Genomic DNA, 15175 nt, shown 5'->3' with positions numbered 1-15175 from the left:
ACACACACACACACACACACACACACACACACACACGCACACGCACACACACACACACACACACGCACTCTCTCCCTCCCTCTCTTTCTCTTTTTCCCCCCTGCAAGGCTGATGGATATGCAGAGTATGTTAAGAAGCAAGCAACACTGTCACTGAGCTGATGGTGCTCAGTGACTCCTCGAGCTCCTGGCTGGTCTGTACTGCAGGAGCTTGACACCCTGACCACTGAGGCATAAAAAACAGAGAATTGGAAGCCTCAGCCTGACAGGCACTGGAGCATCCCCCAGAGAGGGTCCACGATGTGTGTCTGTGTGCGAGTGTGGGGAGGAGGGCAGTGGGGATGGTGGGGGAGGAGAGCAAGGCTGGAGAGCTTGAAACAATGAAGTGTCAGCCCATTCCCACCCGCAGCCCTGCTGCAGCACGGATGAACATTTGGAAAGTACTGCTGCCTGCTCCGTGGCATGCACAGCATCAGCATGGGACAGACTGGGTCTGTGCAGCCTTGGGAGAACAGGAGAGAGGAGCAGCGGGTGTGAAGGGGAGGGAGGGAGAGAAAGAGGGAGGAAAAGAGGGCTGTGGGACAGCTGAAAATGAGGGGTTGTCCAAGGGGAGCATGCTCCCTCTTGGGACACAGCTCTTGCAGGCATATGACAGTTCATTGTGAGCTTCATTTGAAGCCTGGGGTGCTCCTGGTGCACAAAGGACAGGACAGGCTCTTCTCTGCACTCTGTGCAAATAGCCTGCAGCAGGGATCATGATCTGTCCTGCTGTCCTGTCTGTCCTGTCCCTCTGTCCATGCCCTGTGCAGCTCCAGGGGAGGATGTGGCAGCAAGAGTCTCTCCCATCGGCTTTCACATGTCATGTTGGTCAGGCAGCCGAATTGTTTTGTGCAACTAAAAAGGGCTAAATCTTTGAATTTCTCACTTCCCTGTGGAAAGGAAAAAATGAAACCCCTGGAGAAAGTGCTGTGTGATCTCCTCCCTGTAGAAGAGACACCCACAGGATGAAGGGATTTGTGTGAGCCACACACTGACAGGAGGATCTGGCTGTGAGTCTTCAGGGGCTGGGAAACATCATGACAGTCACAAGTGAAATTCCCAGACCTATTGCTGCCCATGTGCTTTGCAGGCTTGGGCAAACACCAGAAAGACTAAGCTGGGCCAGAAACCTGCTGGAAGCTGAGAGGCTTTGTGGGGAAGAGGCAAGCAGGGAGGGCTCTGGGTGAGACAACAGCCTCAGCTGTGGTGGTGCAGAGGCAGAAAGGACCAGAGAGAAGCTTCTGTGTCCTGTGGGAGAGAGCTGGATTCCTGACTTGCAGAAGGCAATGCAGATGCTTTTACCAGTGGCCCAGGTACATCAGGTGGCTCCTGACATATCTTCTGGCATTGCCAGCTTTGCCATGCCTCAGTCTTTTAGAGTGAGCACAGTGATGGAGGTAACATTCAGGTGCTGAAGTTGTCTATCATCCATTGGGTCAAGAGCAGAGAGGAACTGTAGGTATGGTGTACTTCACTGTGAAGAAAGGTCTGAAAACAGCTTCATTTTTCCTGGCTCATGGTGAATTAATACCATTCCTTAGAGGCACTAAAGAAAACCTCTCTGAGCTTGTGAAGTGATGTGGTTGGCACAGCAAGGTGCACTGAGTGTGGAAGCACTTGCTGCTGCTGACTTGGGACCTCCTCTCCGTGGATGCTGTGTCACGGGGAGAGAGCAGGCTGAGGCTGGTAGATGCAATACCATGGGTCTGAAGGGCAGTGAGAAACAAGAAAGGGATGCTAACAGAGACCTCCTGGAGCAGACCAGTGATGGGCAGGTCCTACTGTCAGCACACTCAGTGTGTTCACCTTGCAGTGCAGATGGAGAGGCAACTCATTTTCACTGAAGCAGCATCATGTGGAGACCAAGCTGATCTAGATCTGACCCTATATTTTGGTGACCAGAGCATCATCGCCTCTCTCCTGGAGCCAGTAGGCCAGCAACTTGCCTAAACTGTGTCCTGAGAGAGAAGGCCTCTTACTGACCTGGGGACCCAGGAGTGGTCTCCAGGGTGGGTCTGCCAGTTGTGCTAGGCAGGGGTGCTGAGCCTTGGGTGGTCAGGACATGGCATCAGGGGTCTCCTGCCCAGCTGGGGTAAAGGCAGCTCCTGTGTACGGCATGGGGGCTGCACCAGCACCAAGGACCAGAGCAGGCAAAAATCATGGTGAGCATCTTCTGCTGCAGGGTGGTAGCCCCCTCCTCTTGGTTTAGAAAACCTATCCTTTCTCCTGCCATGCTGCACTGTGCATGTATATATTTATGTGTGGGAGAGAGAGAAGGAAAGGAGGAAGAAAGAGATAGAGGAGAGTGGAAATCTGTCATTTGAAGAAAATTTCCTAGTAAAGCAGCAGCAGTGTTGGTATTTGCACGGTGGAGGGCCTGGGTCAGAGCCCCATGGTGCAAAGCTCTGTACTGAATAACTTGCAGCTGAAGTACGAAGCAGGAGGTGACATGTGAAGAGAACAAACAGATGGGGAGGGTGGGTGCTGGCAAGCATTTTTTCTGCCTTTGTCTAGAAGGTTCAAGATGTCTGAAACTGATGCAAACATCCTTCTCCTTGGCTTACAGTGTTGGACAAATAGCTGGGACCGTGACCATGTTCTCCTGGAAGGGTACCCAGTATCTAGAAAACTGGCTGGTTCATCTTGTCCTGCAGCAGAGACCCTATCTGAGCAGCCCTGTTCTTGTATTGTGTTTCTTGCCCTGAGTGCTCTTGGGCCATAGAGACAAGGACCAGCCCCATCAGTGTGTCCCAGAGGCCTCTCCATCCCTCCTCATTGCCTTGTTCTCAGCATGGGGTGCCTGAGAAAATCCCACTAGCTTAGCAGGCCTGAGCTACAGCACGGAAAGGATGCCTGAAAGATGACTGCACTCATTTACTTAATAATTTGCCCACCCGTATTGCCCTCCCTCAAGGTGTCCTGCAGTGTTTTTACTGTGGCTATCACTGGAGCACAGTACGCGCTGAAGAGCTCATTTTTCTCAGAATGGTAACTGTCATCTCAAATCAAATAATATTTTGTTCTGTCTCTCTAACTCAGGGAGTGAGTTTTCTGGGACCCCGTACAGCCACCCGCAGTATTCAACATACAACGACTCCTGGAGGTTTCCCAACCCTGGACTCCTGGGTAAGTGGCTACCCCCACCTTGAGAGCTCAGAGCAATGTGTGTGGTGTTTTTCCACCACTGGGGTGGGCAGAACACGTGTACTGACCTGGTCCTCAGTCCCTATGCTCAGCCCATGCATGGGACTGCAGGTCTTCTTTGGGGTGCATAATTATTCTTGATTCACTTTGCCAAGAAAAAGCCCCACCCAAACCTCTCATCATCCTGCTTTTGCCTGATAAAATCCTTCCAGAGACATGGGGTGTTGCCAGAAAGCATGATCTGCATTTTGTTGAGGGTAAGGGATCCTGTTCAGACAAAACTTGAGGTGCCAGTTTGCTTACAGCCAGATGTAAGCCCCATCAGTCCCCATGCCATTGCTGCTTGCTCATGCAAGTGCTTTGCATCTCTCCCTGACCTCATGTTGCATTTGTGCCCCAATTGTGTGTTTGCCCACTCCATCCCTCCTTAGCAAGGGACTACTATGCCCGTGCAGCCTTGCTGATGCCAGTACAAGCGATGGGAGACAGAAGCCCTGTAGCTCATGCGGGATCATGGCCCTCATGTGAAGGATAAACATAATCCATTTTACACCACTGTCAAAAGCTGGCCCCCCTTGACCTTATATACATGTAGCATGCAGTAATTAGAATTTTTCCCTGCATAATTTGCATGGATGAGGTAAGTAAAATACCAATTAATTGTCATCTCTCAACACAGGACTAGCATGCCTTAGAGATTTCCAGATTTATGGATGACAGGGCTGTTATATGTGACCTCCAGCAGCGAAATAATTCTGAATTTTTGTCATACTTTTTTAGTCCAGTTTCTTTGTTTTAAGTAATTGAGTCCCCATGTAATTGAACCACCCAGGCTGTATTCATCATTGTTCTTGTCCTTAAACAAATCCTTGGGGAGCCATAGACTGCCTCTGCCTCTCATGCCATGGTGCTGGTATAATGCTGCTATTTGCTGTGCCACATTTAAGGGTTTGTTAGCACTTCCATCATAAATCAGGAGACAGATCTCCAGCTAATATGGATGGGCATAGCTGCACAAAGCCAAGGGAGTCCCCATGCTCAAACTCACAGTTTCCATGGCCACAGTCAGTAGCACTGGTGGGATTTTGGCTGGGCTGCGTGGGAAAGATGCTTTTGCCAGGAGGAAGAGCATACACCATGCTTTCTTCACATCTCATTTTGCAACTCCTTTGGAAGCAGAAGAACTGCTTCAGCAATGCTTTGCATCATGGATGGGCCTAGGAAGCCTGGTTGTAGGTGACTTTCTAAATTTTGCTTGCAAACCAGCAAAAAACCAGGCATGACACTAAAAATAAATGACAACCCAGCCCTAACCCTGCCCTTCTTCGTGAAGACAGGGCTTTTGGAGGGGTACCTTAGCTGTGCACCGTGCTCCTGCCTGTGGGTGTCCGCCACCACAGGGGAGGATGTGTGCACCATCCGGAGCCATCCCAAAGCCATTCCTGAGCTCTGTGCAGCCTCACAGGGGTGGACAGTAACCTTTCGACTCTATCAGCAGCAGGTTGTGCCCATGACCTGCTCAGCTCTTCATTTGAGGTGATGGGCTTCTATCAGCTCCGAGTGTGCTGTCCAGGGTGCCAGGCAGGGTAGGTCTCCATGGTGCCCTGAATATGTTGGAGATACGTAAGTCTGGATCAGGAGAAGACTTTAAAGCAGAGGCCGACCAGGAGACAGCTGCTTGCTGCCAGGACACCTTTTACCTGTGCCATTCCCTTTCTTCTCCATTTGTTCTCTTTTTCTCTTTTCCTTTTTGCATGATGCATTTTGGGGGCAAATTCCATCTCATCTTTGCCATATGAGCACAGTTATGGGGATGGCATGCTCCTTGCAGAAACGCTTGTGTCTCAGGCTGGCAAGGATTTCTTCAGCAGTATTTACTCAGCAGCATGCTGTGAATCTGTGTTTAAATGAGGCAAGGGCAAAAAACTTTGGATGCTCCTGTTTTCAGAAACTTCAGCTTTATTGAAATTGAAATGTTTCATGCTTTTTTTTTTTTTGTTTAATTTTATTTTTTGCTGTTGCGAATTGTTAAAATATATAATCTTGCCTTCCTTTTTTTTACCCTCTTCGATATACTTTTTTTGGCGTTTTCAAAATCTTCTGTTTCAGTAAACACAGGCTCAGTGATTGTACAGATAAAGTTATATTGCTTTGAGTGTTTAACGACGCTACGATTTGGAGTTATGAGACTGGAAGTCTTGATGCATCAAAAAGAAAAAGAAATTGGGAACTTTTGTTCTGCATCAAGTCCTGAAGATTAACTTAACATTTCAGTTCAGCCTGGTCACAAAATGGGGGGAACTGGAGGTTCCTGGAGGGAGAATCCCCTTGCCTGACCACTGGTAGGTCTAAGTACAGTGATATGATCTGAGCAATGTCTCCGCAATCAGCCACAGGCTGTGGGTCAGACATCTCTTGTACCTTGCAAAAATCCCACTTAACCACAACTCTGCCTTTGTCACTGGAAGCCTGATTCTGATCCTGCACTCCTGTCTTCCTAGTGCCTGCTAATTCTACTGGTAATTCAGGGCAAGTAGGACTCTGTGGCAGTGCTTTAAAAACCTGCCCCAAGTCACCCTGCACACCCAGAAGGTGCCATGTGATGAGCCTGAGCACCCGCAGTGGAGAGGAGGTTAATTTGCACTATATCCAGGATGCTTCCACTCCTCTCAGGAGTATACGTGAGAGCACTTAGTAATTCTCTCCTGAGAGGAAGCTCTGGCAGTATCAGCCTCAGAACAGAACCCCTGACAGAATTAATCAGGACTGGTACATTGCCTGACACAGTTTGTTTTACAAAGTCCTGTTCCTTTCACTGAGATGAAAGTGTAATACTGTAAGCACTTAACAGTTCCTATGTTCAATTAATTCCCTGGGCTGGCAAGGAAGAATTGCACAGCAGCAATCACACCAGGCTGAGACCCGTGAAAAAGAAGCTAAAAGGAGAAGATGCCACGATTTGCAAGTGGTAGGAAGAAAGGATACTTGGGCTGAAAAATTATTTTTTATTTTTTGGGGGGCGTAAAGAGAATAGGAACTGAGAGAGAGATGACAATGGTGAGAAAGCTTTGGTTGTTAGTCTCTAATCTTTGTCCTGTGCGTGTGGAGCAGCAGTGAGGGGTGTGAAGTGGTGTCTTCATGGGAAGGCAGAACCATGCTTGTGGCATGCAGACAGTGGGAAAAGGCTGTCTGGACCCAGAAGAGCACCAGCTGCTCACCATCACCCCAGTGCCTGCTCTGCTCTTGCTTTGGTGCTCTCCACTCCTGTGCACCATGCAGCCAAGCCATATCTGCCCCAGCCGTTTTGGGAAATGCTGCAGATGGGGGACTGCTCTCCCTCCTCTCTGGGGCAATCCCAGGTTCTGTGCCCCACTGCTCTTGGGGAAGGGCAGAAAACCAAGCCACAGTCCTCCAGAGTGGTCAAGAGAAGCAGGGGCAGAAGAAGAAGTCATTTGCTTGCTGCAGCTCTGCAGCATCTTCCTGCTCTTCGAGTCCTGCTGTCAGCCCTGGTGGCACCCACACCATTCTTGTGTGGCAGGGACATGACAGTCTTTTATGTGGAGATTGGCTCAGTCCTTCCTTGACCATAGCAAGAGGGATGACAGACCTTGAGTTCTTAGGGGGATGTGCTGGGAAGAGGACACAGACCCTGGTCACTCATGTGGTGTCTGGCTTGGTGGCTGTAGCAGGTGTACCCATCTCAAAGCCAGACAAAGACGTGAGGGGAAGGCCCCTTTTTCCTATTTATTTTTTCCCCACACTGTGCAGTGAATCGCCTGCAAGTGGTACAGTGCAGGGATGCACATGAACACGTGCGCACGAGTTCTGGGGCTCACACTGTCACTGTCAGCACAGATTGGTGCTTGCCAGCATAGGGTCAGCTTAATGCATGCATGATAAGAGTGTATAACAGCAACACTGTCTAATGAAGAAAAACGGTTCAGTTTTGTGCTGGCTTGTAGTATTTGGCTCAATGATGCCTGCTGTAGGTTCTACTTGATGTGGTGTCCCACGTCCAACACGGACATGGTCCCTGCGCACTGGTTGGGTGGGTTTGGCTGCACCATTGTGGCGTTCTGGCTGCCAGTGCTGGCATGGTGCCTCGCAAAGGCAGGGCTTGGAGCTGGTCAATTAGGATTGTATTTGATTCCTCTGTGGGTTTCCGTGGAAAGATTGGAGAACAAGCAGGCACTAGAAATGACTGTGTCAAGAAATAAATTGATGATAGTATGAATTAGAAAGGAAAAACGACAGAAGGATGGAGAAGTCTATTCTGGATGGGGGCATGGTGACAGGAAGAGTGAATACTTTCATTTTTCACTTTAAATACAAGCTTTTTCAATTGCACTTCTGAAAGGCAAACTGGAAACATCTAACTTGAGAGAAGTGTAAGACCTTTGGAAAGCATGGGAAAAATATTGGGCTTTGGTAGCTGCATTGAATCAGAACTGCAGTGGAGGAAGAGGGAGTGGGAAAACAAAGGCCCTGACCCCCAAAAGACCCCATTTACTCCATAACCTCATAAAGTGCTGCATCCAGCTCTGGTGGGACCCAGACACTGCTCAATGAGTCAGGGTGAAATTGTTTGATGCTGCTAGATCCCTCCTTTGGATTTTTCACCCCTCTGCTTGAGTTGAGCTGTTATGGCCAGCGCTGATTCTGGTGCTGGTGGGAACTGGGGTCTCTGCTGGGACCACCACTGGCTGCTCAACATCGACCTTGTGGTGATGTGGCAGGTGAAGAGAGCATTTCCACCCTTCACTGGCCTGTGAGTTGTTTTGTCTCAAGATACTGCCTGTCCTGCAGTGCAAAATGATCCCCATGGATCATTGGATGGACATGGGCCAGAAAACTGGCACCCCCGAGAGCGCAGCCCCTAGGTCACTTGCTACAGCGAACATCCCTAAAATCCCAGCTAGACTGGACATGCACATTTCAAAGTCTGGTGTGCTGTTACACTTGCCTTTGTTCATTCAAGACTAGCCAATTTGACCAAGGAAGGCTTCCATGTTTTCAATGGTTTGATTTTGACTGGGATACTTAGTATGCAGCATTTAATTTTAGACTGCCAATGAGAAAGGTATTCACTGTCTTTCTGAATCTTTCTAGTATTCTCTCCAGGAAATACAGTTCCTGAGTCAGGGGCTTGTTAACCTGGCGTCAGTTACCTGGAAGAGGATTGTCTGTCTATCCTAGGCTAGCAGTTGTGGTGCCCTCAGCAGGTAATACAAGGATGTCAGCTCTACACTTGCGCAAGCATAAATGGGATGATGACCCTCTGAATGGATCTGCTCTGATGCCTTTGGCTATGGCTTAAAATTTTTACCTTTTAGTAAATAAACCTAGATGGGTTAGGTTCCTGTCTAGGAGTTTGTATATAGACAACTTTGCAAATGCTTATCCTGGCCAGTGATTTCACAGACTCTTTTGAGCTATTCTTGGATATGGTAAAACTGTCTTCCCAGTCAGGTGGGATGACACTCCTGAAGATCCGGTTATCTCTTTTTGAACCCATCCCTTTGTGGTGGCTTTGTCTGATTTTTAAGTGTGAATGTCTGGGTCACTAAAGATGATACTGAGGACAACACAGACTGCCTCCCTGCATACAAGCTCCTGTTCTGCCACAGCACTGACTGGTGCAGAAGCCACATTCCAGTAGCCAAACCCCTTTGTTTCTGACCCCTTGGAGTTGCAGCTGCAGAGTACCACATGCTGTGGTATGACACTGATCAAGAAAAAGAAGTTTCCTTTGCTGTGACTGTGCCAAGGAGTGCATTGCACATACTGTGCAATAGCAGATGCTCCCCTGGAAATGAGAAGCAGGAGGCTGGCGATGAAGGCTGAGCTGATTTCCTGATGTGGCACTCTGGACAGGGGCACTCTGCCTGATGTGGCAGCCTAGAAGGAACAGGTGGGCTTGTCTTTTAGATGGATCCTGGTGGACCCACAACAGTGAGGTAGCCCTGCATGTTGCCAGTGGTTAATGGTGACCGTGCATGAACTTTCTCTTGGAGGCTGACTGTGCAACTCACGCTCTGTGTTTGGGCTTTTGAACCAGCAGTAATTACTCAGGTCATTTTGGGCTGAACAGCAAAGCCTTCATCTGGAGGCTGTGCAGCAGGAGGAGAGACCAAAAGGTTCTCCAGCCTCCTAGAGGTGGAGGCTCTTGGCTCAGCAGAGAGCAGGTGAACAGCAGCATAGGGCATGCCAACTGGGTTTCTCCTTCCTACTCCAAAGGATGTGCAGGGTCATGGTGATGGAACAACTGGGGCGCTGCTACACTCAGACTACATCCAGGGACTGGGCAATCATTGGACCTGCAGGAGCAGGGTTTGCTAGAGTCTGGGGTGGGAAGTAAACAGCCAAAAACACACCCTAGGCTTCACTGCCACTGATGTTTTCCTGAGAGGTCCACAGGCCCTATTGAGCTCTGATGGCACCACCTTTTCCTGGTGGAGTCAGCTCCCCTTTTAGAATGGAGCAGAGTTGGCTTCATTGCTGGTGTGCCTGGAACGTTTTTTAACAAGTGGTGCTGTCTGGACAGATTGGTGTCTCTCCAAGTACAAGTCAAAGACTGTTCCTCTTCCAAGCAAACAGTCCAGGTTCCTGGTGATCCTTGAGTGATCACTCTATCTACCACTCTGTAGCCTTGCAGGACAGAAAAAAATCATTACCAATATTTTTCAGGCCTTTTCTCAGTAAAGGAGTGCTTTCAGTGAAATATGTTGAATGCTTTGGGGTTCAACCTCCTCTACCTCCTCCTCCCCTGTCCGAAAGAAGGGGGGAAAATCAAAAAAGTCACAATGTCATAGTGGGTTGGGGCTGTATTATTTTGACCTTTCATTCTAAAAAGTGATTAACTGTTTTGGTGAAGTAAATGAAATTGACGTTTTGAGTGAAGGAAGGGAAGAAGGTATCGAACTGCCAGCAGCAATGCAAAGCAACGGTACCCACTTCTTATGCAGAATACATGAATGTGATTTTTACCCAGCCTTTATTGAAGCTCTGGCTGGAGAGCTCTCTGCCACCCATGTCAGAATGCTGCAAGCTGGCACCTTTCCACCTTTGTCTTCCTCATGGTGGTCTCATCTCTCACAGGCTCCCCCTACTACTACAGCACTGCGGCCCGTGGGGCAGCCCCACCAGCCACTGCCACTGCTTATGACCGCCACTGATGCCGGAGCCCCGGCACTGGCGCTGACGGCACCACCTGGGACAACCGCGGCCAGTCACCCTGCTACAACCACGCCAGCTGCACCACAAGGGATGGAGAAATTACCTACTAGGAACATTATCATTGAAATTTTGCTCTTTAAACTTGGTGAACTCATTCTTGTATTCTTAAATCTGGTTGAGTCTCGAATCAAACAGAGAAATGGGAGGAAGGGGTTCTCCTGAAGCTCTGTGTGCTCAAAAGTGCACAGTAGCTTCATGTTCTTTGCAGCCGGCTGGCTACTGCTTTAATCGCCTGCGGGTGCCATGGCTGTATCTGGGGATAAGGAAGAGGCGTGAGCAGCTCCCCTTGGGGCAGCTTCCTCTTGCTGCACACTGAAACACGCTATGAGACTCAAGGCAATTTTCTTCTCTCTTTTTTTTTTTTTTTTTTTTTTTTTTTTTTTTTTTTTTTGTGGCAAGGAAAAGAAATCAGTCTGCTCAGTTTTACACAAGCATCACTGTAAATACTTGCTACTTGCTTGTTTGTATTACTAGAAGAGTGGGTTAAGCATAAGCAGCAACATTGTAAAAATACAAAATCAAAACACATCTGAAAGTGTGTTTTGAAACAGGTGCACTGATTCAAAGAACTCAGTAAGCTTTAAGCAACTTTGAACCAGGTTATCACTCATCGTGGCTGTATTTTGGGCTGATATTTCTGTATAGAGCATCCTATCTGACGGTTGTGTGAGATCATGCTACATGCTGGTATCAAACACATGGGCAACTGAAAGACGTGGGCAATTTTGTGATATTTCACTGCTTAATATTCATTTATGTTCATTTGCCATCATAGCCCTGAAACAAATTGGTGGCTTCAAGTTAAACAGCCTCCAGGAGGGAATTCCTAAATAGCAGCGGACACCTTATGTACATCGCAATAGACTGTGTGCTAAAACTCAGCCATGAAAACCCTGAGCGGAAGGGGAAAAAGTACCATGGTAATGATTTTTGTTTAGTGGATTGTACTTAGTGGGGTGTACCGGGCATGAGGGCAGCTGCACTCACTTTCCAAGGCAAACTAGAGGGAAAGGGGCTTGTTTTGGGGGTCTGTGTGTTTCTGTGAAGGCATCGCAGATTCCAGCCACTGTAGCCCAGACACGCCTGGGGGGAATTTTGCCCTGCTAATTCCACATTTCTTCCCTTCTGCTCAGAGAGGGAGCACTAATAGTCACATGTCCTTCAATGTGTGGCTTGTGGGGGACTAACCTAAGAGAGGAGAATGATCCCCTAAGCAGCTACACAAATGATCCCCTAAGCAGCTACACAAATCAGGGCAGCTCTATGGAGTCAGGAGAACTGCTGATCTCTCCCTACAGCCTTCCCCCGCCCCAGGCCAAGGGGCAGACAACCTCAATCACGTAAGGATGATGGGCATGACCCCTTCCCTCCTGAAGGCAGTGGAGAAGCTGCCTGGTCCTGTTGAGATGAAGATCTGGCCATAGCCTCTTTACTTCTGGCCCAACCACCCTCATCCACCCGGAGCCACAAAGGATCTGCTAAGGGGTCCTGTTGCCACTTGCCCATGAGTGCCCCACGGTGGAAGAAGGGTTTTTGGTGTCAAACCTGAGATTGATTCCTGTGGATGAACATTCAAGGAGGTATTTACCTGCTTCCAGCTGTACAAGCATTTCTCTGAAATGGCAGCTCCTGAGTTAACACTATTGTCTCGCCTGTCTCCCCACCTCACCACTTGTGCTGCATGTCTGGTGTCCATAGTGGCCACTGATGTGCTGATAAGTTTTCTCTCCAACTCCAGTGGAATCTTCTTATGCTATGGAAGCGCAGCCATCACCTACAAGTTTCTAGGGCAGATGTGTTCTGATCCTCGAAAGCCACAGAGACACTTAGGTCCCACTGGCTCAATGACATTTCAGTGGGACGTTCACAGAGCCCATCAGGGATTCTGGCCAGAGTCTTTCAAATTTTGCCCCTAATCCAGAAGTAAGTTTTGTGACGAGCTTATTGGTGAGATAAGTCCTACTTTTCATCTATCAGCAATTAATAACTGATACATACCCATTTTTAACTAAAGACAAATAACAGCATGGATAGTTTATACAGGTAACCTTCTGAAGCACTGCTTTGGGTTTGTACCTTTCTGAGCACCCCACGATTGCTTGGACAAATCTGCAAAGGACATTACCATTCCTGGGACCACATGTGAGAGCCTGGATGAGGCTTCCTGTATGCACCTTCTCTGTGAGTTCAGGAAGGGATGTGGCCATCCAGTGCCTTTGCTGAAGAAGTGAGAAACAAGGGCGTGACCATAGGTGCTGCTGTTGGTTCTGGAGCAGAGGTGCACTGAGTTACATCAGCTATGGGGACACCATCTGCTTGGTGACCAGACTGGGCTAAAACAAGTCTATCTGTGTGACCAGTGAAGGAACAGCAGCTCTTGTCATTGGCATATGGGTCTTTCACCCACTCTGCTGACTGCCCTGCAACCACGTTTCTTTTATTTGTTTCCTCAGCAGCATGGGTTGTGTGATGTATGTTAATTTAGAAAACGTTAAGAAGACCAAACATGAGACTTTGGCAGATATTTGCGTGCTCAGACAAGCAGCCCTTGTACTTCAGCTAGGGACTTAGGAAAGGCACAGTGGGTCTGGCTGGCCTCAAGGCTTTCATCAGGACTCCCCAGGGCCAGACCTCTGCCAGAGCTGACCTGCCAGGCACAGTGGTGGGCTCCGTCCCAGGGACTGCAGAGGTGCATAGGCAGCATACAGGTCTCAGTCAGAACTGCCAAGGGGAAACCCAAAGCTCCCACTCTTGCACGTGCTAGGCAGGGACCTGTGCCTGGCCCTTCTCCCAGAACACATCAGCCATGGCATGCTCACATCTGTTGGGACATGTTCCTGGCAAGAATGGCCAGTAAGAATTAGGCCATGGAGTATTCATGCCATGCTGCTGGAAAAGGCATTTCTTGATAGTACTTTCTGGTTTTGAAAATGTTTCACTTGGGATTTACAAACTCCTTTCCTCAGGAGGACTGGACTTTCTGACCATGACCTTCACTGGGGGGAATGTCCTCCTTGGAGAATGTCTTTGAAAGGCAGTCTTGGTAGAAGAAGGTGGTCCTCCAGCGATAATGGAGGACTGTCTGCATCCATCTGTCCTCCGTGGTCTCTCTGTTTCATGGGGGAGAGATCACTGGGTGAGGTGGAGAAGCAAATGACCCCTTGGGACTGCAAGGAGGAGAGAGAGTATGACCAGTGCAGGGGTTTAAGTTGCTCTGCCAACCCTTTACTCAGATGGGATCCCCTGTAGAGCAGTGTATCATCACTAAACCCTTGCAGAAATCAGCCCCACGAAGTGCCTTCAGGCAGTTTCAGCACTAAATTCAGTAATACACTTGGCTAGATGGAGGGTTTTCCAGTACTGTGCATTCCAGCAATAATTTTATTAAATATATTGCTGACACAGACAGGCTAAGAAATGAAATCTGAAAGGTGGAGAAGGAAAATGCTGACGTAAGACAAACTCAACAGAAGTCATGAGACAGGATTGCATGAACTGACATTTTGAGGAAACCCTCAATCAAATGCTGTGATACTGTGACTGTAAAGAAGACATAAAACATTGTGGGCACTGAGTTTGCTTAGCATCTGTGTCCAAAGACTCCATTATGGAGACATTTTTGTTAGGCAGCTCTACAGACTGAAGAGCTCTGGATGTCTTAGGACTGAATCCACAGACCAAAAGCTCTGCTTGTTCACTGTTAAATCAGAAAAACACTGGGGCCAGAGTGTGCGTTCATTCCAAGATGTCTGAGCAGTGATCTGATTGACACTGGGACTGCAAGTGTTGGGACAACATCGGTGCTTGATGCACTTGGGAAGGAGGCAGTCAGGAAAGAAGTAGCACCAGGGGAAGAAAAATGGAAAAAGGGGTAAAAGGATGAGAGGCATCTTTTGGAAGAAATCTTTTCTGACTAGTCCATAGAGCTCACAACAGTGGAGTGCTTACAAGCCATCATCCTCCTTTGGCTCCCTGTGGCTGAGTTCTCTTGGTGCTGTGGTGTGAGGGCAGTGCAGTGGGAGAGGGTAGAGCAAGGGGTGAGGGTAGTGTGGTGAGCTTGCTATGCCAAGTCTTAGCAGTTGCTGGGTTTTAATAAATGCTCTGCCACGCTTAGCTGATGGGGTTGTATGTGTATTCTTATTTTCTTTAATTTACCTATTTTACATGTCCTTCAGCGTGGAGGAGAGAGGAAGCCATGTTATGGTCTTGCTTATTTCCAGCCACAGGTACACATAGCTTTAAGAGCCATGGTGGAATCAACTTGTGTAGCTGTTATTGGCTCCAACACAGCTATGTCTGAGTGTCCTCCCTGGTGCTGTGCTCTTTCCTGCATATATTTGCCACTGGGAAATATGAGTCCACAGACACAACAAGTAGCACAGCACTAAGCTGATCCACCCTATGACTCTGTCCCAGCAAACTCTGGAAAAACCTGCTTTTTCTTCTGGATTCATTGCTTAATGTTAGAGGGCCAACAGCTCTTGGCTAACATGCCCTTTAGTGTCTTACTGGGCACACAAGTGATGGTACTGTATGGGCATTGTCAGGCAGAGTCAGATCAGGTGGCTTGCACTGACACAGGCACTGGGCACACATCCTGAGCTCTGGCTAGAGCTGCTTCGTGCTGGAGGCAGAGTGCTCAGGGGTGACGTGAGGCCGGGGACACCAGCCGTGGAGCCCTGTGGTCCCTCAGACCTGCTCCTATCACAGGCACACATTACTGCAGTGTGAGAAACAAAAAGATCTGAAAGGATCAA

The 15175-nt window shown here is 48.6% G+C and overlaps 1 protein-coding gene across 2 annotated transcripts in view; it reads left to right on the top strand.

Annotated features, from left to right (window-relative positions):
• PAX5 (paired box 5) overlaps nucleotides 1-10750 on the top strand; it is a 121938-nt gene extending 111188 nt beyond the window's left edge. For both annotated transcript variants that reach the window (XM_017821124.1, XM_017821123.1), the window contains 2 exons: nucleotides 3078-3164; nucleotides 10281-10750. In XM_017821124.1, coding sequence (XP_017676613.1) covers nucleotides 3078-3164; nucleotides 10281-10357 — 164 coding nt within the window. In that variant the 3' untranslated portion in view covers nucleotides 10358-10750. The remainder of the gene's footprint in view (nucleotides 1-3077; nucleotides 3165-10280) is intronic.
• The last annotated feature ends 4425 nt before the right edge of the window (nucleotides 10751-15175 follow it).

Source organism: Lepidothrix coronata, unplaced genomic scaffold (genome assembly GCF_001604755.1).
Source record: "Lepidothrix coronata isolate B3197 unplaced genomic scaffold, Lepidothrix_coronata-1.0 Scaffold89, whole genome shotgun sequence".
In the NCBI taxonomy this organism is placed as follows: Eukaryota; Metazoa; Chordata; class Aves; order Passeriformes; family Pipridae; genus Lepidothrix; species Lepidothrix coronata.
Note: the sequence above shows the minus strand (reverse complement) of the source record. Positions and strands in the feature narration are given on the sequence as shown.